The sequence below is a fragment of the Channa argus genome, chromosome 1, assembly GCF_033026475.1.
Source record: "Channa argus isolate prfri chromosome 1, Channa argus male v1.0, whole genome shotgun sequence".
NCBI lineage: Eukaryota > Metazoa > Chordata > Actinopteri > Anabantiformes > Channidae > Channa > Channa argus.
The window spans coordinates 8,385,713-8,408,706 of NC_090197.1; the positions used below are offsets into that span (position 1 = coordinate 8,385,713).

The window sequence follows — 22,994 nt, forward strand, 5'->3', positions numbered from 1 at the left end:
TGGCGAGGAAGAAGGATGAATACTTCCTACCTTGAGTGAAATGTCAATATACTCTTGCATAGCTTCTTTCTGAGGCTGGAAAAGCCCGACCCTGGGGAGGCCTAGTACCACGCAACAATTTAATGGTGCAATCATAAGGTCTACGCGGAAGGAAGGATTTAGCAGGGGTCTTGCTAAAAACTTTGGCTAAATCATGATAGTCAGTGGGGATACTAGACAGGTCAATGGGTAAATGGTAAATAGTCACTTATATAGCTCTTTTATCCAAAGGGTAGGGTTCCAAGGGTTGGAACTGAGAGATGGGAAGCTTCAGCTGACAGGGAGGAGAACTGCGGGGAGACATACAGACACAAGATAAAAAAACAAAGAGACAGAAACAAATAAAATCTTAATTAAAGAAACAAAAAACCTAACTTCTGACAAAGACAGAAGTTCTAGTCTCAGCCAGACCTTCAGTACAGCATCCACACCAAGTTAGGAACCTCAGTGATTGTCTCTACAAAGTCCGGGGTCATCAATGATGACCAAGTGAGTTTTACTGATCTCTTAGGCAGCAGATTTGACTTCTACAACATCAGAACCTCTGGTGGTCCCTACACCACACAGTAAAAGATCCTGAGCAAACCTCTTCAGCTCAGTGGTCCATCACTGTGGAACAAGCCACCACAGTCTGCAGCCTGACTGCCAGTATTTAAGAAGACAAAACTTCCTATGCACTTAAACTATTAAAATAAAATTCCAATCTGTCAGATCCAGCATGTGTGTCTCATAAAACAGAAACATTTCTTCTCATAGCACCGTGCTTTTGAATCATTTTGTTTTATTTAAACAGATAAACTGTATTAAACATCGGAAAAAAAGCAGTGAAGGAAAACTAAACTTCCTTCCTTCCTAAAAGTCCTAATTATGATGCTCTTTTGGTTATTTTTACCATTTTCACAAACAGATGTGTGATCTATGAAAAAAGTTTTGTTATTTGTCATTTGAGTGTGATTGAAACTGACAGCACACATAATTTAAAAGTCAACAAGGAAATGACAACAAAAGACAGAACTGTCAGCAGACTCTGGGTAAGAAGTTGTAGCAAAAAGAGGAAACCAAATGAGGTAATTTTGCTTTGGGGCGACTTGGTCAATGTGGTATAGTCCCAATACAGTAACAGTAATAATAATTATAGTAAGAAGAAGATGAAGAATAGTTACATTCTGTATTGGAACATGGGCTGTGTTCATACTGACATAATGAAAGTTCAGGTGTAGTAAATAGAAGTTTGTTGATATTATAATAAATTATTAATAGTGAGCAAATCGATATCTACACAGTGTTTTTTTCTGTGCCAAACACTATGAGTCTGAAAACAGTGAAGGTTGAAGCTGTGGAGGTGGTGGTGGGTGGTTCTATACTTTATGGTATAGGGGAGGAGATATAATCATACCCTGATCCTTTTGACCCTAAAGGTGTAGATGGGGGAGGGGACTGTGTCTCTGCTCTGCTGACCCACAGTAGAATTTGTCTACAGCTCATTTTATTCTCATTTTACTTTTTCTTTTACCAAAAGATCCGTGAGTTTTTTGTTCAAATGTTTATTGTAGAAATGAAATGTTTGTCAAAATATTAATACACTGTGGTTCCTGTGTCAAAACACAATGGGAGGACACGTTATTAAATCTTTACCATTTTCTGTCTTTTTGACCTTTTCAGCAGCTTCCCAACAAGTGGAGTCAAACAAAAGGTCAAAGGTCACATCAGACAGAGTGCCCCTGCTGGTCCTCAGTGTTCTCCTCACAGCTGCTGTCATTGGTCTCTGCGTTGTCTGTGAGTTGTGTCAATACATGTAAACTGACTTTAGGGGAAATTTAACAAACAAAACCAAAGTAATTCTTGTTCTTATTTTTGTTGTTCTGGAATGAAACATAGTTCAGTTCATACACTGTCACTTCCAGACATTTTGGAAGTGTCAGTCCACTTGTGTACTTTACTTTGCAGTAAAGATACTTGGGGGATCTGATACAAGGTGCTGTGATCTATGTGGTTTCTTTGTTGTTAATCAGGTTTTGATAATTTCCAAACCAACAAAATTCTTCAAACACTGACAAACGAAGCCATGAAGAAAAATCTCACAGGTAAGACTGTCAAGGGTTTGAATCTGTACAACAATCGTTCATGTTTATTTCCAACAAATGACCAACATTAATAGAATATTTTTTTACTTTTTGTTTGTTTACTGATCTGCTCATTTAAAAAAATTGTAAACAATTGTGTTTTTGTTCAGGTTCATAAAAAAGCGATAATTCTGATAAATGATTGATCAAATTAAAATCTTTTTGTCTTCTTTCATAACAGAATGTATCTCTGAATTTAATCAATGCACCAGGCTGCAGCCTATGTGCCCAGAACCTACTGAAGTTAATACCAGTAAGTTATGGATTTGTCTTTTTCACTGATGATTAATAAACAGTAATAAATAACAGACACAGTGAGTCAGTCAGTGATGTATTTATGTTGCACTAGTTCAGACTGTATACTGCAGTAACTGGAGTTGTGAGATAGTAAAACTGCATCTGTAAAAGAGAAAACTTCACTTTCTCTGATTGTCTCAGTTAAAACTCAAACTCTCTCTCTATGTGAATCAAACATAAAGAGTGATTGTGTCACCTGACTGATGTCTTTGTTGTAAACTTTTACAGATGAAACATGTCAGAAGTGTGAAGAAGGCTGGGAGCTACATGGAGGAAAGTGTTATTATTTCTTCAACAAACCTTCATCCTGGAACCAGAGCAGAGAAGAATGTGTCCATCATGGAGGAGATCTGGTTAAGATCGACAGCAGAGAGGAGCAGGTATAAAACACTGCAGCAGCTTCATGTTCTCACATATTTGATCACATAAGTTTTATTATCTCAGCACAGAAAAGTCACAGAGTCATTTTCACTCCTCTGATTTTTCAGTCATTCCTGGAGAAACATTTGAGAAACAAAATGAATGAATCTGAGGACAAGTTCTGGATCGGACTGACAGACTCAGAGGAAGAAGGCAGATGGTTGTGGGTGGACGGATCAGAACTGAACACAAGGTTTAACTGTTGTAAAAACCTGTTTGTTTATTTTTAATATCAGTTTTACCAGTTTTATTGACCCTGATCTTTATTTTTCACATCTTTTAGTTTGACTTTGTGGAACTTTAAAGAGCCAGACAACTGGAACGGAACCAATGGGGAAAATCCTGATGGAGAGGACTGTGTGAGGATGGGGGAGAAAGGAGGAGCTGATGACCTGAAGTGTTGGTTTGATCACTTCTGCAACAACCCTCACAAAAGTATATGTGAGAAAGCAGCACGAACTGGACGTTATGTTTGTAATTGTAGTTTGTAATACAGTGAAGCTTTAGTCATCAGCTCCATTAACAATCTCAGTACAGGATGCAGAACATGGAGCAATGCTGTTTGTAGAAAACTAATGTCACCAACAATGTGAGATGTTGCAAACATTTAAAGATCCACAGTCAAAACTAAAAATACTCAGTTTGATGAGTTTTTCACTAAAGAAATTCTGTGACCTTTTGTAAAAATTCTGTAAGTCACATCAATATCTCAAATCTATGAATATGCAAAATGTCTCCTACTTTATGCCTAAATCGGGGCCTTTGAGTTTCCACATCAAACTTGTCTAAGTTGCATATTTGATGATGAACTGGTTTCTAGGTCATAATCATATATTCACACATTAAACTTCAAAACTTAAGATGAGCACAGAGAAACGTTGTTCTGTTTCCTCTGCAGATCAAAACAGCCTGAAAGTGTCAAACTCTGCATAAATCTCCCTTCAGTCAGAAACATGTTTAGCTTCTGTTTTGTGGTCAGAATGATGTTTGTGCAGAGTTTGACTCTACAAGGAAAGTTTCTCTTAGTTTGTCTGACTTTATAACCTGAAGACATCATTTGTTCAGTCGGTGAGAAGCTGGAGCTGATGACCAGTGTTCTAACCTGTTAAATCTCTTGATGCACAGAAAAAACTGCAGTTTTCAAAGACGAGTACATTTTATAAAACTACCACATGTAAAAAAGACCAGAGGACAAAGACAAATACTGAAGAATCAACAGACTTTTAGTGATGTTTTTAACATGTGTTCCAACAGCCTGCTTTGCTCTAATAATGGACAATAAACTATGTTTGTTCACACAGTCTAATATTTTGTGTTCTCATTTTAAAAACTTGAAAATGTACATTGCAAACATTTAGACAAAGATGCTACAGTTCATAAAAACAATACAATGATTTAGACATAAATTACTGTAGATATAACATTGTTGTATCATGTTGTGTGTAGTAAATGTGAGTATTTATACTATGAGTACAACAATCCTGGGGGTTTGGTTTGAGAAGTTTCAGCTATAGAAACAAGAAAAACATAAGTAAATATTCAGAAATCTGGTTTTTGAAGTGATTCTCTGCTTGAATATTACATTTAACAAGACCTGAACAGATTTCTGCAGGAACTTTATTTATGAAACACATGTGGAACAAATCTGAACCAGAATTTACATTCATAGTATCAACATTAAAAATATTTCAAATATTTTGTTTTCTTTGTGAAGTACTATGGTACAACATGTACATTTTGGAGCATCTAGTACTTTAACTTGGGAAAAGAATTTAAATGGGTACATCAACCACTACTGGAGCAGTTTGTTAGCAGCTACTTCCCTCTTTGCTTGAGTACTGACTAACTAAAAACTAAAAGGCTTCTTGTCCGTAAAAAAGGTAAAAATAACTGTAAAAAGAAACTAGCAATTTAGTTACAAGCTAAATATGTATAATATACATGTATATGTATAATAAATAAGTGTGAAGCAAGAAACAGCATAAACCTGAGTTTGGGGAAGTAGTTTCTTGTTCATCTTTTACTTTACCATCAGTTTTAAGTGTTTTTTGACAGGAAACTGATCTTTGACACTGACAGTCTCTTAGTGTTAAAGGGACATGTTGATAGAAACTTTATGAAGAGAGAAATTTCAATGTGAGTTCTGTGTAAAAATGCTCATGTTTTTTTCTTACTGTCTCAGCTATTGTATGAAGCTATGTGTGACAGACTGTTAGTGACTATATAAAAAGTAGATTTGTTTTGAAGTGATATGTGAGGTTAAAAAATGATGAGCTCATATAAATTATTATCATAGTCAAGAAGCAGAAGAAACAGGGCAACGTGTTTTCTGCTGCTGTTGGTGAAACACGTCATCTCATAGTAACAAGGGTCAAGTTTTAAAGTGTTTCAGTGTCGAGTCAAACTTTAAAAAGCTTGTTGCTAACCTCATTCTCACTTCTACAACATTAAACTGAACAAAAATTAACTTCCTCTTCTTTAAGACCATAGTTAGAAACTAATGAAGTCAGTTCACTAAGTGGAAACAGTAATCAGTATTTTTACTGTGTAGGTTTGAGATATTCACTGATCAGTCAGAACTATAACCACCTGGTGGTCTGAATGTTGTGGTGGACTGAGGTCAGGATGGGAAATAAATAAATGTGGCCGTGATCAAGAATCAGAGAACACACCACAGCACAACTTCACCCAAACAGACTAGAACAGATGGCTGCTAACAGGTTTTACCTTAAACACACAAATCCACAGTTTGTTTAATCTGTCTCTTCAACACACACTCTGGGACCAAGGAGCTGAAGAGAAACCTGTCCCATGTGGGACTGGCTGACTTGTAGAGAGGGGGGAAGCCTAACAAGCCTCAACTGATACATGGTATCAACAGCATCCATAGTGTTTGAAGTTACTTTGTGGAGTAAAAGTACAAAAGTGTAACTTTTGTACTTTAACTACATTTTTAAGCATGTACTTAGTAGGTAAACAACTTAAATGGTTACATCTACTAGTGATGAAGTAGTTTTTTACAGACTTTCTGTTTTTCCCCTCATGAGTAAAAAAGCAGAAGTGTTACGGTCAAGACAAACATAAAAAACAAAAAGTGGCAGCACATAATAACTGTCACAATAAACCACAGGGAATCTGAAATGAATTAATGAATATTAGTCACAGTGGTGATGGTCATGGATACTAACAGCTGAAAGAGCTACAGGATAAATTGTCTGTTTGTCTGTTTGTGCTATTAGCAAAATCTTTTGAATAAAAATGTGTGTTTCAGTGCTGAGGTGGAAAATCAGTATTTTTAATGCAACGAGTAAAAAGAATGTTCAACCTCAGAACTTGATTTGAAACAATCAGCAGCAACAAACTGAACACTTCCAGAGAAAACAGATTTAGGGTGGAACTTTTTTCAATGGACAGTGTTTGATGAGGTAAAATCAGAAGGTTGTTATCATTTCTGATGGCGGCTGCATTTTATAGAAGAGCTGCTGATGTTACTGTGTCCACCCTCTGAACTCTTCTGTGTTCTCACATGTGTCTCCTCTAAATGTTCAACAGGTGAAGCTGCTGCAAACAGAAGGTCAAAGGTCACATCAGAGTGGCCCTGCTGGTTCTCAGTGGTCTCCTGGCAGCTGCTGCCATTGTTATTTACCGTCTCTGTGAGTTTGTACAGTTTTGTTCATGTAGTTTTACTTTGAAAATGATGAAGCAGCAGTAAGTAATAAACTAATTTGCTCTTTTGGAACAAAAACTCTTTTCAGTGAGTTCTTATTAAATAAACATCATCATTATGATGTAATATTTGGGGCATCTGCAGCTCAGTTGGTAAAGGCAGTGGTCCACAGACTACAGGGTCAGGGGTTTGATCCCTGTCCCTGGCTATATGTCAAGTGAATCTGGGTAAGACACTGAACCCCTAACAGCCCATTCCCCTCCCCAGCTGTGCAGTGCTGGTCCAAGCCAGGTAGAAATTGGGGAGGGTTGTGTCAGGAAGAGCATCCAGTGTAAAAATTGTGCCAAATCAACATGTGGACAATGATCCGCTGTGGCGACACTGGACCCACAGGATAAGCAGAAAGGACTATGGTGCAGGAAAGTAGAGCGGTTGTCCACCAATCTCGCAGTTGTTGGTTCAATCCCCGGCCACTCACATGTCACTGGTCACATGTCAAAGTGTCCTTGAGCAAGACACTGAACCCCAACTTAGTTGCTCCCGGTGAGTGTTGGCCAGCTGCATAGCAGCTGTGAGTGTGTGTGTGATTGTGAGTGTGAATGGGTGAATAAGAAGCAGTGTAAAGCGCTTTGAGTGCCAGTAGGTAGAAAAGCGCTATATAAGTGCAGACCATTTACAACAACAACATTGTGATGTAATATTTGAAGTTTTTCTTCTACAGTAAATAAATTGTCATCACTGTATATTACAAAGAACTAACATTTACTGATTTTCAGCTTTTGATCATTTCCACAATAAGAAAATTCTTCAAACACTGAAAGATGAAAATGAAGCCATGAAGAAAAATCTCACAGGTAAGACTGTCAGGGTTTGAATCTGTACAACAATCTTTCATCTTTATTTCCAACAAATGACCAACATTAATGCATTTTTTTTAACCTTTGTTGGTTTTCTGGTCTGCTCATTTGAAAAAAAGTGCAAACAATTGTTTTTTTCTGTTCATATAAAAAGTGATGATTCTGATAAAAATTTTAATCAGTCATTTATCTTCTTTCATAACAGAATGTCTCTCTGAAATAAATCAATGCACCAGGCTGCGGCCTATGTGCCCAGAACCTACTGAAGTTAATACTAGTAAGTTATGGATTTGTTTTTTTTCACAGATGATTAATAAACAGTGATAAATAACAGACACAGTGAGTCAGTCAGTGATGTATTTATGTTTCACTAGTTCAGACTGTATACTGCAGTAACTGGAGTTGTGAGATAGTAAAACTGCATCTGTAAAAGAGAAAACTTCACTTTCTCTGATTGTCTCAGTTAAAACTCAAACTCTCTCTATGTGAATCAAACATAAAGAGTGATTCTGTCCCCTGACTGATGTCTTTGCTGTAAACTTTTACAGATGAACCATGTCAGAAGTGTGAAGAAGGCTGGGAGCTACATGGAGGAAAGTTTTATTATTTCTCCAACAAACCTTCATCCTGGAAGCAGAGCAGAGAAGAATGTGTCCATCATGGAGGAGATCTGGTTAAGATCGACAGCAGAGAGGAGCAGGTATAAAACACTGCAGCAGCTTCATGTTCTCACATATTTGATCACATACGTTTTATTATCTCAGCACAGAAAAGTCACAGAGTCATTTTCACTCCTCTGATTGTTCAGTCATTCCTGGAGAAACATTTGAGAAACAAAATGAATGAATCTGAGGACAAGTTCTGGATCGGACTGACAGACTCACAGGAAGAAGACAGATGGTTGTGGGTGGACGGATCAGAACTGAACACAAGGTTAAACTGTTGTAAAAACGTTTTTCATTTCTAAAATCCACATTTGTGGTTTTATTGATTTAGTCTTTTCTGTTCCACATATTCTAGTTTGACTTTTTGGAGCGGGAATGAGCCAGACAACTGGAGTGGATCGAATGGGGAAAATCGTGATGGAGAGGACTGTGTGAGGATGGGGGATAAAGGAGGAGCTGTTGAACTGAAGTGTTGGTTTGATCAGTTCTGCAACAACCCTCACAAAAGTATATGTGAGAAAGCAGCACAAATTGGACGTTATGTTTGTAATTGTAGTTTGTAATACAGTGAAGCTTTAGACATCAGCTCCATTAACAATCTCAGTACAGGATGCAGAACATGGAGCAATGCTGTTTGTAGAAAACTAATGTCACCAACAATGTGAGATGTTGCAAACATTTAAAGATCCACAGTCAAAAATAAAAATGCTTTGCTTTGAATCATTTTGTGTCTGAATGTACAGGGGAAAGTTTCTCTGAGTGTTTCTCAATTCTCACAGATTTACAGCACAAATATGTTTTCTGAGACGTCAGTGAGAAGCTGGTGGGACAGGGATGGTGGGAAAATCAGCAGGACAGGGCTCTAGAGGACTGGAGTTAATGACCAATGTTTTAATAGTTATTAATTAACTATGTTTGTCCATTTACTATCTAATTATCAGCAATTTCACTATGAAAAAGTTTCCTGAAATTTTTTTTACAACTGGTGCTACAGTTCATAAATACAATAAAACAATTTAGACATAAATTGATTAAAATGTAACGACTGTGTATAATGTTGTGTGTAGTAGTGTGAGTATTTATACTATTGTGAGTACGCAAATCCTGTCTCCTAAAGCTCACGGTGAACTGATGGGGCTGCAGGTCTGGTTAGAAATCAAAATAACACAAGTACATTTACAGCATACACCTAGTACTTCAACTTAGTAGTTCTTTTTACCAAGTACTTGCACCTTTGCTTGTGAACTTCCCCTCATGATCAAAAAGGAAAAACAGTTAGGGCCAGTAAAAACAGCTAAAGAACACAAGGTGGCAGCACAGCTACATCTGCTTTACAAAGGCTGTATGACAATAGAGTTTTGTCCATCCATCATTAAAACTTGTTTAATTCAAACACTGCAAAAACCTGTGTTTGGGGAAGTAGAGCCTTGTTTCTATTTTTGACTGGGACTTTTTTCTACAGAGATCTGTCGGATTTGTGACACTGATCGTCACTTGTTAAAGTGACATGTTGGTATGTGCGTCACAGTACTGTTAATTTACAAAAAAAACTCCTAAAGAAACAAGAAGAAGAAAGGTGAGTTCTGAATATGATGCTCACGATTTCAACATTGTCTTCATAAATAGTTAAACAATATTTTTGAATCGACTTTTTTAGAGTTGAACATCCATTTTCCAAACCAGAGAAAGTTTCCACTGAAGGCAGGATCCTGAAGACTGAGCACAATGAGCTACAGAGAAGGAAACAAGCAGGAATGTGACGGTAAGTCAGTGTGAAGAAGAACTGGGAGAGAAACAAGCATTGAGTGAATTTAAGTCAGAAATCCACATTAATGAAGTGACAGAGAAAAGCAGCTGACTGAGGCTCAGTAAGTCAAGTATATATAGTAAGTCTCAGTGTGTGTGTGTGTGTGTGTGTGCATATATATATATATATATATATATATATATATATATAATTTTGTTCAAATGTCATAGTTAATATATGATCAGAACTGTAACTATCACTGGGATTAAAGATCAGTCCTGGACTTTTGGCCTGACGGGCTCCTCACAGTCGACCGTTCACCAGCTATGTTTGACCAGCTTTACTTGCTACTTACTTCTTATAGTTAAGGTTTCTTTCCACTAGATAACCTCAATTGTATGAAGCTGAACGTGACGATATGATGCTTTCTGATAAAAATCAAGTATCTAATAATATGTTATCATTTCTTATGACGGCTGCATTTTATAGAAGAGCTGCTGATGTTACTGTGTCCACCCTCTGAACTCTTCTGTGTTCTCACATGTGTCTCCTCTAAATGTTCAACAGGTGAAGCTGCTGCAAACAGAAGGTCAAAGGTCACATCAGAGAGAGTGGCCCTGCTGGTCCTCGGTGGTCTCCTGGCAGCGGCTGCCATTGTTATTTCTCGTCTCTGAGTTTCATCAGTTTTATTCATGTGGTTTTTCAAAATGATAAAGCAGCAATAAGTAATAAACAACCAAATTTGGAATTTGTTCTTTTGAAAATAAAACTCTTCTCAGAGAATTATTAATAAATGAACATCATCACTGTAATGTAATATTTGAAGGTGTTTCTTACAAAGAAGTAACTGTTACTGATTTTCTCTTTTGTAAAATCAGCTTTTGATCATTTCCACAACAAGAAAATTCTTCAAACTCTGAAAGATGAAAATGAAGCCATGAGGAAAAATCTCAAGGGTAAAACTGTCAGGATTTGAAACTGTCTCATAACTTTGCCAGGTGAACACCAGACTTAATTTTTAAAAAATCCTTATTTCCAACAGATGATCAATATCAAGCTAAATTTCATCGTTTCATTTTCTGTTCTGCTCATTTGATTTAAGTGTGAACAAAATTTAGATTTTAACAAATGATTTTTAATCAAAAATAATTAAAATTAAATCCAAGCCATTACACAAATGCTTAAGACATCTCTCACAGCAGACACCTTCCCCCCACATTTAAACAGGCTCTAGTTGCCAACTACTGGAACTAGCTTCTCTCTTTTAATCCATGTGAACTACCAGATCCTCCTGTCCACACTCTCTGACTTTGGCATCACTGGTGCAGCTCTGGCCTGGCTCAGGTCTCACCCATCTGGATGAATGTTCAAGGTTTCTTGACAGGGGCACATTTCTAACCCTCAAAGCTTCTCCACCTATGTGCTGCAGGTCCCTGCCTTCCATAGTCCACTTACTCAGATTTTCCTATTGTCGTCACAAGGCTCCCTTTGTCCTTTCTACTGGATGTCTGTTTGGATGAGAGGGGAACATCTTCAAAATAAATCCCCCCGACACTGTGAGTTTCCAACACACACACACACACACAGGGATTCAAGAGCAAGAGCCAACATAAGACAGGAAGTGCAGAAGAAGATTTATTAACAAAGACTATAAAATGAACTTACAGCAGACAGGCAAAGGAAATAAAGTCCAGGTCAGTCTAGATGAGAACCAGCCAGCGCCTCCATTCTTCACGCCAATTTGAGAGTGAGGACCTCTCGGTTTCCAATGTCATAGTTCTTCTCAGTCTCCAAGCATCAGAGAAGAAGGTGTAGGGATGCAGCTTGTTGTCTGCTCCAAATCGTTGGGACAACACCGCTTCCACCCCAGTGCCAGAGGCATTGACCTCCACAATGAATTGCCTCTTGGTGTCCTCTTGGAGTCTGAGGATAGGAGCGGTGGTGAATAATGTCTTGAGGTGGTTGAATGCTCTATATCTGCCCCTCCTCCCCACACAAAGGAGGTCTTGGTGGAGGTGAGTGCATGCAAAGGGGCCACTACATTACTGTATCCCCTGATGAATTGTCTGTAAAAGTTTGCAAAGCCTAAAAACCTTTGCAACTGTTTCCGGTCTGTGATAACTGGCCACTCCACAACTGTCCTTACCTTACAATCATCCATAGAGACCTAGAGGCAATGAACAGTCCCAGAAAGGTGGTTGTGTTGCGTAAATCGAGCTGTGAAAATGGTAGCACCGTGCAGCAACTCAAAGGCTAATGACATAAGGGGAAGAGGATACTTATTCTTAACAGTAATATAATTTACCCCCTGATAATGTATACATGGTCTAAACCCCCCATCTTTCTTCCCAACATGACATTACTGGGAGGAGACTGAGCCACACGTAAGCAATTAGCCAGACAAAATGGACTCATCATATTGCAGGAGACCCAACTAATTTGTGGGTTGTGAATGAATAACCAAGGAGAACCTAGCAACAGCGGTGTATTTGGGCAATTGTACACAAATAGTGAACTCAGTTAGTGATGGTATTTTCACAGGTTTAGTAATAAATTGAATGTGGTGAGTTACACGATTATCTGAAGCTTTTATCTTAAGTCAGGCAGAAACTTCCATCGATGAAGTTGGCATCAGAGCCAGAGTCCATAAAGGCAGCACACTCCTTGGATGCCAGGGGAGCAGTGATGAGGGCTGGAACAGCAGGTCTTTGTGGGGAGTTTAGCTGAGAGGAACGGCTGGTCTGGCCGATTAACGGGCACTGATGAGCTCTGTGTCCAGACTCCCCACAACAAAGACACAACCCGTTGATTAGCCGTCGTTGTCGTTCGCTAGCAGGCAGCCTCGACCTCCCCACCTGCATGGGTTCCTCGAGAGGGGGTTTGACTCGCTCGAATGGCTGAGGAATAAATAGTGTGGAGCGAGCGGAAGGTGGATCCGTAACCTGACGACACTTACTCGGTCGTCCCTCCGAGTCACGCTCCCTCTGACGTTCCTGGACGCTGCTACTCTGCGAGGTGCTGATGGGTTGAACACGAAGGTTAGTTCGTTAGCAGGAAACAGGTCACATGGAGACACACAGTAGCAGTAAACAATAGGGACTGAAGTCCTTATAAAACAAAAATAAATGGATGATGTGAAACAGGTGTGTTGACCGGTGCCAGCTGAGGAACAGAAAGCCAAGATGGACTGGAGACAGACTGGGGTGGAACTGAGTGATGAGAAGCCTCAGCTGACGAGGGAGGAGAACTGCGGGGAGACATACAGACACAAGACAAAAAAACAAAGAGACAGAAACAAATTAAATCTTAATTAAAGAAACAAAAAACCTAACTTCTGACAAAGACAGAAGTTCTAGTCTCAGCCAGACCTTCAATACAGCATCCACACCAAGTTAGGAACCTCAGTGATTGTCTCTACAAAGTTTTTAAGACTTTTAAGACTTTGCTTTGATGTTTTCTCCTTGATTTGACTTTTGATTTTGCTGCCTTGTAACTCACTTGTAAGTCGCTTTGGATAAAAACGTCTGCTAAATGACTAAATGTAAATGAAAATATAAACACAAAAATCTACAGTTTGTCTAATCTGTCTGTTCCACACACACACTGAGACCAAGGAGCTGAAGAGCAACCTGTCCCAGGCGGGACTGGCTGACCTGTAGGGAGGGGGGAAGCCTAACAAGCCTCACCTGATACATGGTATCAACATCAGCCATGGTGTTTGAAGTTACTTTGTGGAGTACTTACACTTTTGTACTTTAACTGCATTTTTAAGCATGTACTTAGTAGGTAAGCAACTTAAATGGTTACATCTACTAGTGATAAAGTAGTTTTTTACAGACTTTGTGTTTTTCCCCTCATGAATAAAAAAGCAGAAGTGTTACGGTCAAGACAAACATAAAAAAACAAAAAGTGGCAGCACATCTACATCTGCTTTGCAAAGTTTGTTTGTAAAAAAAAAACAGGTTTGTTTCAAGCTAAATAAAAATAATTTCTAATAAATGTCATCATAAACCTTTTTTTTGCAGAACATAAACTGTTAAAACCTGTTTAATTCAAACACTTGAGCAACTTGTGTTTGGGGAAGTAGATTATCATCAGTACTTTTTCTACAGTAAACTGTCAGGTCTGTGACACTGACGCTCATTTTGTGTTAAAGTGAAGTGTTGATATGTGCTTCACATGACTGTTAATTTAAAATAAAAACACGGGAGAAGAAGAAGAAAGGTGAGTTCTGAATATGATGCTCATAATTTCAGCTGTCCAGGAGGACACACTGGACAGGTCCCCAGTCTGTCAGATATTTGTTAAATGTTGTAAAATGGTGTTTTTTTGTTGCAGAGAAAGTTTCCACTGAAGGCAGGATCCTGAAGACTGAGCACAATGAGCTACAGAGAAGGAAACAAGCAGGAATGTGACGGTAAGTCAGTGTGAAGAAGAACTGGGAGGGAAACAAGCATCGAGTGAATTTAAGTCAGAATCCACATTAATGAAGTGACAGAGAAAAGCAGCTGACTGAGGATCAGTGAGTCAATTAACCTGATTTTTAGTCTCAGTCTTTGTAAAGGACAATGGTTGTGATGTGTGAGGTCGACTGACACTGTTGGTTTTGATGCAGGAAATCTAATAATTATTTTCCTTTGCTATTTTTAATCTTTAGAACAAACCTTGAAGGTGTGAATGTTTTAGAAACTGGACGATAAAAAGAGAAATTGATCAGTAAATTAATCCTTAATAAAAGTAAACTATTCACCCACTGTCCTGCACAAGATTGTTAAAATTCACCTCAGCTACAACAGTAAAGTGCTGCTGATACTTTCTGCATGAGTAAAACTACGACCACGATATTAAATAGTATAAAAGTCACAGTGGATATTTTCAGTACTTTTAATACTTTATGTACATTTTCCTGATTAAACCTACAAGTGTGGGACTTGTTGTTGTAATGGAGTATTTTACAGTTTTATTAGTATTAGTTCTTCTACCACTGTACTATACCTACAATTCAGCACTTACACTAACTCAGTAATGTTCTGTACATCAAACATTTAAAGGTTCTTTAATTCTCGTTCACCTTAAAGTGTTTTTCTCTGAGCAAATAAAGTCAACAGCTGCTGTTTATTGATCCTGTTGCTTCTCTTTACTGCTGCCTGTTCATCTGCTGCTGTGTCCTTTTGTCTCTGTCTCCAACAGAAGATTCTGTCCCTGTCTTTCTCCCTTTTCACTCTGCTGTTCATGTTTTGTTGAACTGATGCAGATTGGAAGGTGGCTACTGCACAAGTAATGTTAGAAAACAGTTTTGCGTCCAGCTGCAAAGCTTTCTGTGTCTGTGTGTGTGTGCTTGTGTTTGTGTTTGTGTATGTGTGTGTGTGTGTGTGTGTGACTTGGAGAAGGAGAATGGAGCTGGTCAAAGCACGATGTGACTGGGTCATTACAGGCAGCAGCAGCTCACTGAACCTGGAGCAGCCAGATGACCAGTCCATGTCTGACTATCAAACACACAAACAGCAGCGTGATAGGGCGTCTAAAGATGTGCTCATATAAACTATTAATATCATCACAGTCAAACAGCAGAAGAAACCAAACAAGGTGTTTTCTGCTGTTGTTGGATAAACTTCATCTTTCAGCTTAAAGAGTATAGAAGTTAAACTTTAAAATGTTTGGTACTGAAAACAGAAATACTTCCACAAGATTAAAACCATTTAAAAAATGAACTTCCTCTTCTTTAAGACCATAGTTTGAAGTTAATAAAGTCACATCCTGGAGCTCACAGTAAAAGAACATTAAACAGCAGGTCAGTGTTTTTACTGCACAGGTTTCAAGTTTGTGCTGATTAAATTAAAACTTTATTTAATTGTTAATTTATTTCTGTCTGAGAAAAATACCTGAGAACATAAAAACAAAAACCTAATAACCATTAGACAAACAAATAAAGACAAATCAGTGCTTATTAAAACAAGAACGATCAAAAGATCACAAGCAAAATATTTGATATTTCTAAAGGGAATAAAATCTTCCAGCATCAATGTCCTGCTCCTCATCTGATTAATGAGGGGTTTAGTATCAGACACCCGTTTGTCCTCATATGTATTTGGACAGTAACAGTTTTCATCAGTTGGTCTCTGTAGGCCACTACAGGGAATCTGAAATGAATCAATGAATATTAGTCACAGTGGTGATGGTCATGGAGACTAACAGCTGAAAGAGCTACAGGATAAATTGTCCAATTGTCTGTTTGTGTTATTAGCAAAATGGTTTGAATAAAAATGTGTGTTTCAGTGCTGAGGTGGAAAATCAGTATTTTTAATGCAATGAGTAAAAAGAAGTGTCTCCATTGTTCAACCTCAGAACTTGATTTGAAACAATCAGCAGCAACAAACTGAACCCTTCCAGAGAAAACAGATTTAGGGTGGAACTTTTTTCAATGGACAGTGTTTGATGAGGTAAAATCAGAAGGTTGTTATCATTTCTGATGACTGCTGCATTTTATAGAAGAGCTGCTGATGTTACTGTGTCCACCCTCTGAACTCTTCTGTGTTCTCACATGCGTCTCCTCTAAATGTTCAACAGGTGAAGCTGCTGCAAACAGAAGGTCAAAGGTCACATCAGAGAGAGTGGCCCTGATGGTTCTCAGTGGTCTCCTGGCAGCTGCTGCCATTGTTATTTACCGTCTCTGTGAGTTTGTACAGTTTTATTCATGTAGTTGTACTTTAAAAATGATAAAGCAGCAGTAAGTAATAAACTAATTTGCTCTTTTGGAACAAAAACTCTTTTTAGTGAATTCTTATTAAATAAACATCATCATTATGATGTAATATTTGGGGCATCTGCAGCTCAGTTGGTAAAGGCAGTGCTCCACAGACTACAGGGTCAGGGGTTTGATCCCTGTCCCTGGCTATATGTCAAAGTGTCTCTGGGTAAGACACTGAACCCCTAACAGCCCATACCCCTCCCCAGCTGTGCAGTGCTGGTCCAAGCCCAGTAGAAATTGGGGAGGGTTGTGTCAGGAAGAGCATCCAGTGTAAAAATTGTGCCAAATCAACATGTGGACAATGATCCGCTGTGGTGACGCTGAACTCACAGGATAAGCAGAAAGGAAAACAACAACATTGTGATTTAATATTTGAAGGTGTTTCTTCTACAGTAAATAACAAATTTTCATCACTGTATATTACAAAGAACTAACATTTACTGATTTTCAGCTTTTGATCATTTCCACAACAAGAAAATTCTTCACACTCTGAAAGATGAAAATGAAGCCATGAGGAAAAATCTCACAGGTCAGTTTGTCACGGTTTGAAACTGTCTCATAACTTTACCAGGTGAACTCCAGATTTAATTTGGAGTTTTCAAAAAAAGACAATTTTTAGTTTATTTCCAACAGATGATCAACAATAATCTATTTTATCAACCTTTTATTTGGTTTCTACTTATTTGTTGTTATGTTAATTGTTTTTGTTTTTACTGTTAAGGTTCATCTAAAAGTGATGATTCTGATGAAAAGAATTAATTTTAATCAGTCATTTATCTTCTTTCATAACAGAACATCTCTCTGAAATAAATCAATGCACCAGGCTGCAGCCTATGTGCCCAGAACGTACTGAAGTTAATACTAATAAATTATGGATTTGTCTTTTTCACTTTCACAGATGATTAATAAACAGTGATAAATAACAGACACAGTGAGTCAGTCAGTGATGTATTTATGTTGCACTAGTTCAGACTGTATACTGCAGTAACTGGAGTTGTGAGATAGTAAAACTGCATCTGTAAAAGAGAAAACTTCACTTTCTCTGATTGTCTCAGTTAAAACTCAAACTCTCTCTCTATGTGAATCAAACATAAAGAGTGATTGTGTCACCTGACTGATGTCTTTGCTGTAAACTTTTACAGATGAACCATGTCAGAAGTGTGAAGAAGGCTGGGAGCTACATGGAGGAAAGTGTTATTATTTCTCCAACAAACCTTCATCCTGGAACCAGAGCAGAGAAGAATGTGTCCGTCGTGGAGGAGATCTGGTTAAGATCGACAGCAGAGAGGAGCAGGTATAAAACACTGCAGCAGCTTCATGTTCTCACATATTTGATCACATAAGTTTTATTATCTCAGCACAGAAAAGTCACAGAGTCATTTTCACCACCTCTGATTGTTCAGTCATTCCTGGAGGAACGTTTGAGAAACAAAATGAATGAAGACCAGGACAAGTTCTGGATCGGACTGACAGACTCAGAGAAAGAAGGCAGATGGTTGTGGGTGGACGGATCAAAACTGGACACAAGGTTTAACTGTTGTAAAAACCAGTTTGTTTATCTTTAATCTCAGTTTTACCAGTTTTATTGACCCTGATCTTTGTGTGTCACATCTTTTAGTTTGAGTTTTTGGAAAAGTGCAGAGCCAGACAACTGGAAAGGAACCAATGAGGTAAATCCTGATGGAGAGGACTGTGTGAGGATGGGGGAGAAAGGAGGAGCTGATGACCTGAAGTGTTGGTTTGATCACTTCTGCAACAACCCTCACAAAAGTATATGTGAGAAAGCAGCACAAACTGGACGTTATGTTTGTAATTGTAGTTTGTAATACAGTGAAGCTTTAGTCATCAGCTCCATTAACAATCTCAGTACAGGATGCAGAACATGGAGCATTGCTGTTTGTAGAAAACTAATGTCACAAACAATGTGAGATGTTGCAAACATTTAAAGATCCAAACATTTTTAAATAAACAGGATTTTCTTCTAAAAACACAATAACAATTTTACAGGGCTTGTACAGTTTTATTCACATAGTATTACTTTGAATATGATAAAGCACAAGGTTTTTTCACATCTGGGAGATCAGCAAAATAAACAAATATGACTATTTGTTCTTTTGGAGCAAAACTCTTTTCAGTGAATTCTTAATAAATGAACATCATCACTGTGATGTAATATTTGAAGGTGTTTCTTCTACAGTAAATAACAAATTGTCATCACTGTATATTACAAAGAACTAACATTTACTGATTTTCAGCTTTTGATCATTTCCACAAGAAGAAAACTCTTCAAACACTCAAAGAAAACAATGTAACAATGATGAAAACTCTTCAAACATTGAAAAATGAAAATGAAGCCATGAAGAAAAATCTCACAGGGAAAACTGTCAGGGTTTGAATCTGTACAACAAACTTTCATCTTTATTTCCAACAAATGACCTGACGCAACCCTCCCTAATTTTTACCAGGCTTGGACCAGCACTGCACCGCTAGGAATAAAATAAATTACACATTAAAATCATTATTGCACCAATTTCAATCCATGGGTTAAGGGAAGTAAAAATATCTCTATATATAAGACCACCATAAAAAACACAGTGGTATGTGGTATGTGCTTCACAGTACTGTTGATTTACAATAAAACTCCTAAAGACACAAGAAGAAGAAAGGTGAGTTCTGAATATGATGCTCACGATTTCACCATTGTCTTCATAAACAGTAAAACATTATTTTTGAATCGACTTTTTTGGAGTTGAACATCCATTTTCCAAACCATTTATCCTGTTGTAGGGTCACTGGGGGATGGAGCTTATCCCATCTGTTACTGGGCGAGAGATACTTTACATCCTGGACAGAAGGTCAAAGGTCACATCAGAGAGAGTCGCCCTGCTGGTTCTCAGTGGTCTCCTGGCAGCTGCTGCCATTGTTATTTACCGTCTCTGTGAGTTTGTTTTATTTATGTAGTTTTACTTTGAAAATGATAATGCAACCGCAAGGGGGCACAAGCCAGTGTCTTCTTGTGCCAGTCCCAAGTCTGGATAAATGCAGAGGGTTGTGTCAGGAACGGCATCCGACATTAAACACATGCCAAATTAAACATGCGAATCGTGACAATGACTTCCATACCGGATCGGTCGGGGCCCGGGTTAACAACGACCGCCACCGGTGCTGTTGACCTACAGGGTACCGGTGGAAATTGGACTACTTTTGGTCAAAGACGAAGAAGAAGAGGAGGAAGGTGTGTTCGTAGGCAGAGAGAGAAGAGGAAAGCTAAGAATGTAGGAATGACAGTAGGGACTTTGAATGTTGGTACTATGACAGGGAAGGCTAGGGAGTTGATCGACATGATGCAGAGAAGGAAGGTGGACATACTGTGTGTCCAGGAGACCAGGTGGAAAGGTAGCAAGGCTAGAAGCTTAGGAGCAGGGTTCAAGTTGTTTTACCATGGGTCAGATAGGAGGAGATACGGAGTAGGAGTTATCCTGAAAGAGGAGTTGGTGAGGAATGTTCTAGAGGTGTTGAGAGTTTCAGTCAGGTTGATGAGTCTGAAGCTGGAAATTTGAAGGGGTGATGTTCAATGTTGTGAGTGGTTATGCCCCACAGGTAGGATGTTATTTAGAAGAGAAGGAGAAATTCTGGAATGAGTTAGATGAAGTGATGCAGAGCATCCCCAGAGGTGAGAGAGTGGTGATTGGTGCAGATTTCAATGGGCATGTAGGTGAAGGGAACAGAGGTGATGAGACTGTTATGGGCAGGTTTGGTCTTCAGGACAGGAACGCAGAAGGACAGATGGTGGTCGACTTTGCAAAGAGGATGGAAATGGCTGTAGTGAACACTTTCTTTCAGAAGAGACAGGAAGATCGGGTAACGTACAAGAGCGGAGGTAGAAGCACTCAGGTGGACTACATCTTGTGTAGAAGCTGTAATCTGAAGGAGATCAGTGACGGTAAAGTATTGGTAGGGGAGAGCGTAGCCAGACAACACAGAATGGTGGGCGTAAAATGATGCTGGTGGTGAGGAAGATGAAAAGGACTAAGGCAGAGCAGAGGATGAAGTGGTGGAAGTTGAAAAAGGAAGAATGTCGCATAGTTTTCAGGGAGGAGCTGAGAAAGACTCTGGGTGGTTTGGAGGTGTTTCTAGATGACTGGACCACTACAGCTAATGTGATCAGGGAGACAGGTAGGAGGGTACTCGGTGTGTCATCTGGAAAGAGGAAAGCGGACAAGGAGACTTGGTGGTGGAACGAGGAAGTTCAGGAGTGTATAGGTTGGACAATAAGGAGGGAGAGGTGGATTTGTACAGGTTGGCCAGACAAAGAGATGAGAGAAACAATGAAGTTGTGGGAAAGAGTAGTGGAAGCTCGGCTAAGCGCAGAGGTGAGCATTTGTGAGCAGCAATATGGTTTCATGTCTAGAAAGAGTACAGATTTTTATTTTTACAGATGCAGTATTTGCTTTGAGGATGCTGATGGAGAAGTACAGAGAATATCATAAGGAGTTACATTGTGTCTTCGTAGATTTAGAGAAAGCGTATGACAGGGTGCAGAGAGAGGAGCTGTGGTATTGTATGAGGACGTCTGGAGCGGCAGAGAAGTATTAAGAGTGGTGCAGGACATGTATGAGAGCTGTAAGACAGTGGTGAGGTGCTGTAAGTGTAACAGAGGAGTTCAAGGTGGAGGTGGGTCTGCATCAAGGATCAGCTCTGAGCCCCTTCTTGTTTGCTCTGGTGATGGACAGGCTGACAGATGAGGTTAGACAGGAATCTCCATGGATTATGATGTTTGCAGATGAAATTGTGATTTGTAGTGAGAGCAGAGAGCAGGAGTAGGAAAATCTAGACAGGTGGAGGTCTGCTCTGGAAAACAGAGGAATGAAGCTTAGCCACAGTAAGACAGAATACATGTGTGTCAATGAGAGGGACCCAGGTGGAATGGTGAGGTTACAGGGAGCAGAGGTGAAGAAGGTGCAGGACTTTAAATACTTAGGGTCAACGGTTCAGAGCAACGGTGAGTGTGGAAAAGAGGTGAAGAGGCGAGTGCAGGCAGGTTGGAACGGGTGGAGAAAAGTGTCAGGTGTGTTGTGTGATAAAAGAGTATCAGTGAGAATGAAAGGAAAGGTGTTCAAGACGGTGGTGAGACCAGAGATGTTGTTCGGCTTAGAGACAGTGGCACTGAAGAAAAGACAGGAGGCAGAGCTGGAGGTAGCAAAGCTTAAGATATTGAGGTTCTCTTTGGGAGTGACGAGGATGGACAGGATCAGGAATGAGGACATCAGAGTGAAGAGGATGCAGAGTTAGATGGAAGCACATGATTCGCTGTGGCGTCACCTGAAAGGGAACAGCCCAAAGGAAAAGAAGAAGATCAATATCAAGCTACATTTCATCGTTTCATTTTCTGTTCTGCTCATTTGATTGAAGTGTGAACAAAATTTGGATTTTAACAAATGATTATTGATTAACAATAATTAAAATTAAATCCAAGCCATTACACAAATGCTTAAGACATCTCTCCCAGCAGACACCTTCCCCCCACATTTAAACAGCTCTAGTTGCCAACTACTGGAACTAGCTTCCTCCTTTTAATCCATGTGAACTACCAGATCCTCCTGTCCACACTCTGACTTTGGCATCACTGGTGCAACTCTGGCCTGGCTCAGGTCTCACCCATCTGGATGAATCTTCAAGATTTCTTGACAGGGGCACATTTCTAACCCTCACAGCTTCTCCACCTGTGTGCTGCAGGTCATCTCTGCCTTCCATAGTCCACTTACTCAGATGTTCCTATTACCGTCACAAAGCTCCCTTTGTCCTTTCCACTGGATGTCGGTTTACATGAGAGGGGAACATCTTCAAAATAAATCCCCCCGATACTGTGAGATTCCAACAAACACACACAGGGATTCAAGTGCAAGAGCCAACATAAGACAGGAAGTGCAGAAGAAGATTTATTAACAAAGACTATAAAATGAACTTACAGCAGACAGGCAAAGGAAATAAAGTCCAGGTCAGTCCAGACGAGAACCAGCCAGCGCCTCCATTCTTCACGCCAATTTGAGAGTGAGGAGCTCTCGGTTTCCAATGTCGTAGTTCTTCTTAGCCTCTAAGCGTCGGGAAGAAGGCGTAGGGATGCATCTTGTTGTCTGCTCCCAAGCGTTGGGACAACACCGCTTCCACCCCAGTTCCAGAGGCATTGACCTCCAGAATGAATTGCCTCTTGGTGTCCGGGAGCGTGAGGATAGGAGCGGTGGTGAATAATGTCTTGACGTGGTTGAATGCTCTATATCTGCCCCTCCTCCCCACACAAAGGAGGTCTTGGTGGAGCTGAGGGCATGCAAAGGGGCCACTACATTACTGTAACCCCTGATGAATTGTCTGCAAAAGTTTGCAAAGCCTGAAAACCTTTGCAACTGTTTCCGGTCTGTGATAACTGGCCACTC

At 39.3% G+C, this 22,994-nt stretch overlaps 3 protein-coding genes across 3 annotated transcripts; all 3 read left to right on the plus strand.

The window, feature by feature from the left end:
* The first annotated feature begins 1,345 nt into the window (after window positions 1-1,345).
* LOC137102606 (CD209 antigen-like protein E) lies at window positions 1,346-4,164 on the plus strand. Its single transcript, XM_067482283.1, has 7 exons — window positions 1,346-1,409; window positions 1,702-1,815; window positions 2,052-2,123; window positions 2,344-2,403; window positions 2,682-2,839; window positions 2,948-3,072; window positions 3,163-4,164. Exons 1-7 carry the CDS (start codon window positions 1,346-1,348, stop codon window positions 3,368-3,370), a joined length of 801 nt encoding a protein of 266 aa, XP_067338384.1. The 3' UTR covers window positions 3,371-4,164.
* Window positions 4,165-7,381: 3,217 nt separating this feature from the next.
* Window positions 7,382-10,489, plus strand: LOC137102613 (hepatic lectin-like). The gene is made up of 6 exons (XM_067482297.1): window positions 7,382-7,400; window positions 7,609-7,668; window positions 7,946-8,103; window positions 8,212-8,336; window positions 8,424-8,614; window positions 10,383-10,489. Exons 1-6 carry the CDS (start codon window positions 7,382-7,384, stop codon window positions 10,487-10,489), a joined length of 660 nt encoding a protein of 219 aa, XP_067338398.1.
* Window positions 10,490-15,209: 4,720 nt separating this feature from the next.
* On the plus strand, window positions 15,210-18,406 carry LOC137102626 (galactose-specific lectin nattectin-like). Its single transcript, XM_067482321.1, has 6 exons — window positions 15,210-15,324; window positions 16,383-16,487; window positions 17,015-17,092; window positions 17,706-17,857; window positions 17,967-18,091; window positions 18,182-18,406. The coding sequence occupies exons 1-6, from the start codon at window positions 15,210-15,212 to the stop codon at window positions 18,387-18,389; spliced, it is 783 nt and encodes a 260-aa protein (XP_067338422.1). The 3' UTR covers window positions 18,390-18,406.
* The last annotated feature ends 4,588 nt before the right edge of the window (window positions 18,407-22,994 follow it).

Bases quoted from the DNA above. Each gene is read 5' to 3' on its own strand.
- LOC137102606 (XM_067482283.1), top strand. From the start codon at position 1,346: ATGAGTCTGAAAACAGTGAAGGTTGAAGCTGTGGAGGTGGTGGTGGGT. The intron at 1,410-1,701 runs GTATAGGGGAGG...TGACCTTTTCAG, and splicing joins GGGTGGTTCTATACTTTATG to CAGCTTCCCAACAAGTGGAG. The intron at 3,073-3,162 runs GTTTAACTGTTG...CACATCTTTTAG, and splicing joins GGATCAGAACTGAACACAAG to TTTGACTTTGTGGAACTTTA.
- LOC137102613 (XM_067482297.1), top strand. The intron at 8,337-8,423 runs GTTAAACTGTTG...CACATATTCTAG, and splicing joins GGATCAGAACTGAACACAAG to TTTGACTTTTTGGAGCGGGA. The intron at 8,615-10,382 runs GTAATTGTAGTT...AATGTTCAACAG, and splicing joins ACAAATTGGACGTTATGTTT to GTGAAGCTGCTGCAAACAGA.
- LOC137102626 (XM_067482321.1), top strand. From the start codon at position 15,210: ATGGAGCTGGTCAAAGCACGATGTGACTGGGTCATTACAGGCAGCAGC. The intron at 15,325-16,382 runs GTGATAGGGCGT...AATGTTCAACAG, and splicing joins TCAAACACACAAACAGCAGC to GTGAAGCTGCTGCAAACAGA. The intron at 18,092-18,181 runs GTTTAACTGTTG...CACATCTTTTAG, and splicing joins GGATCAAAACTGGACACAAG to TTTGAGTTTTTGGAAAAGTG.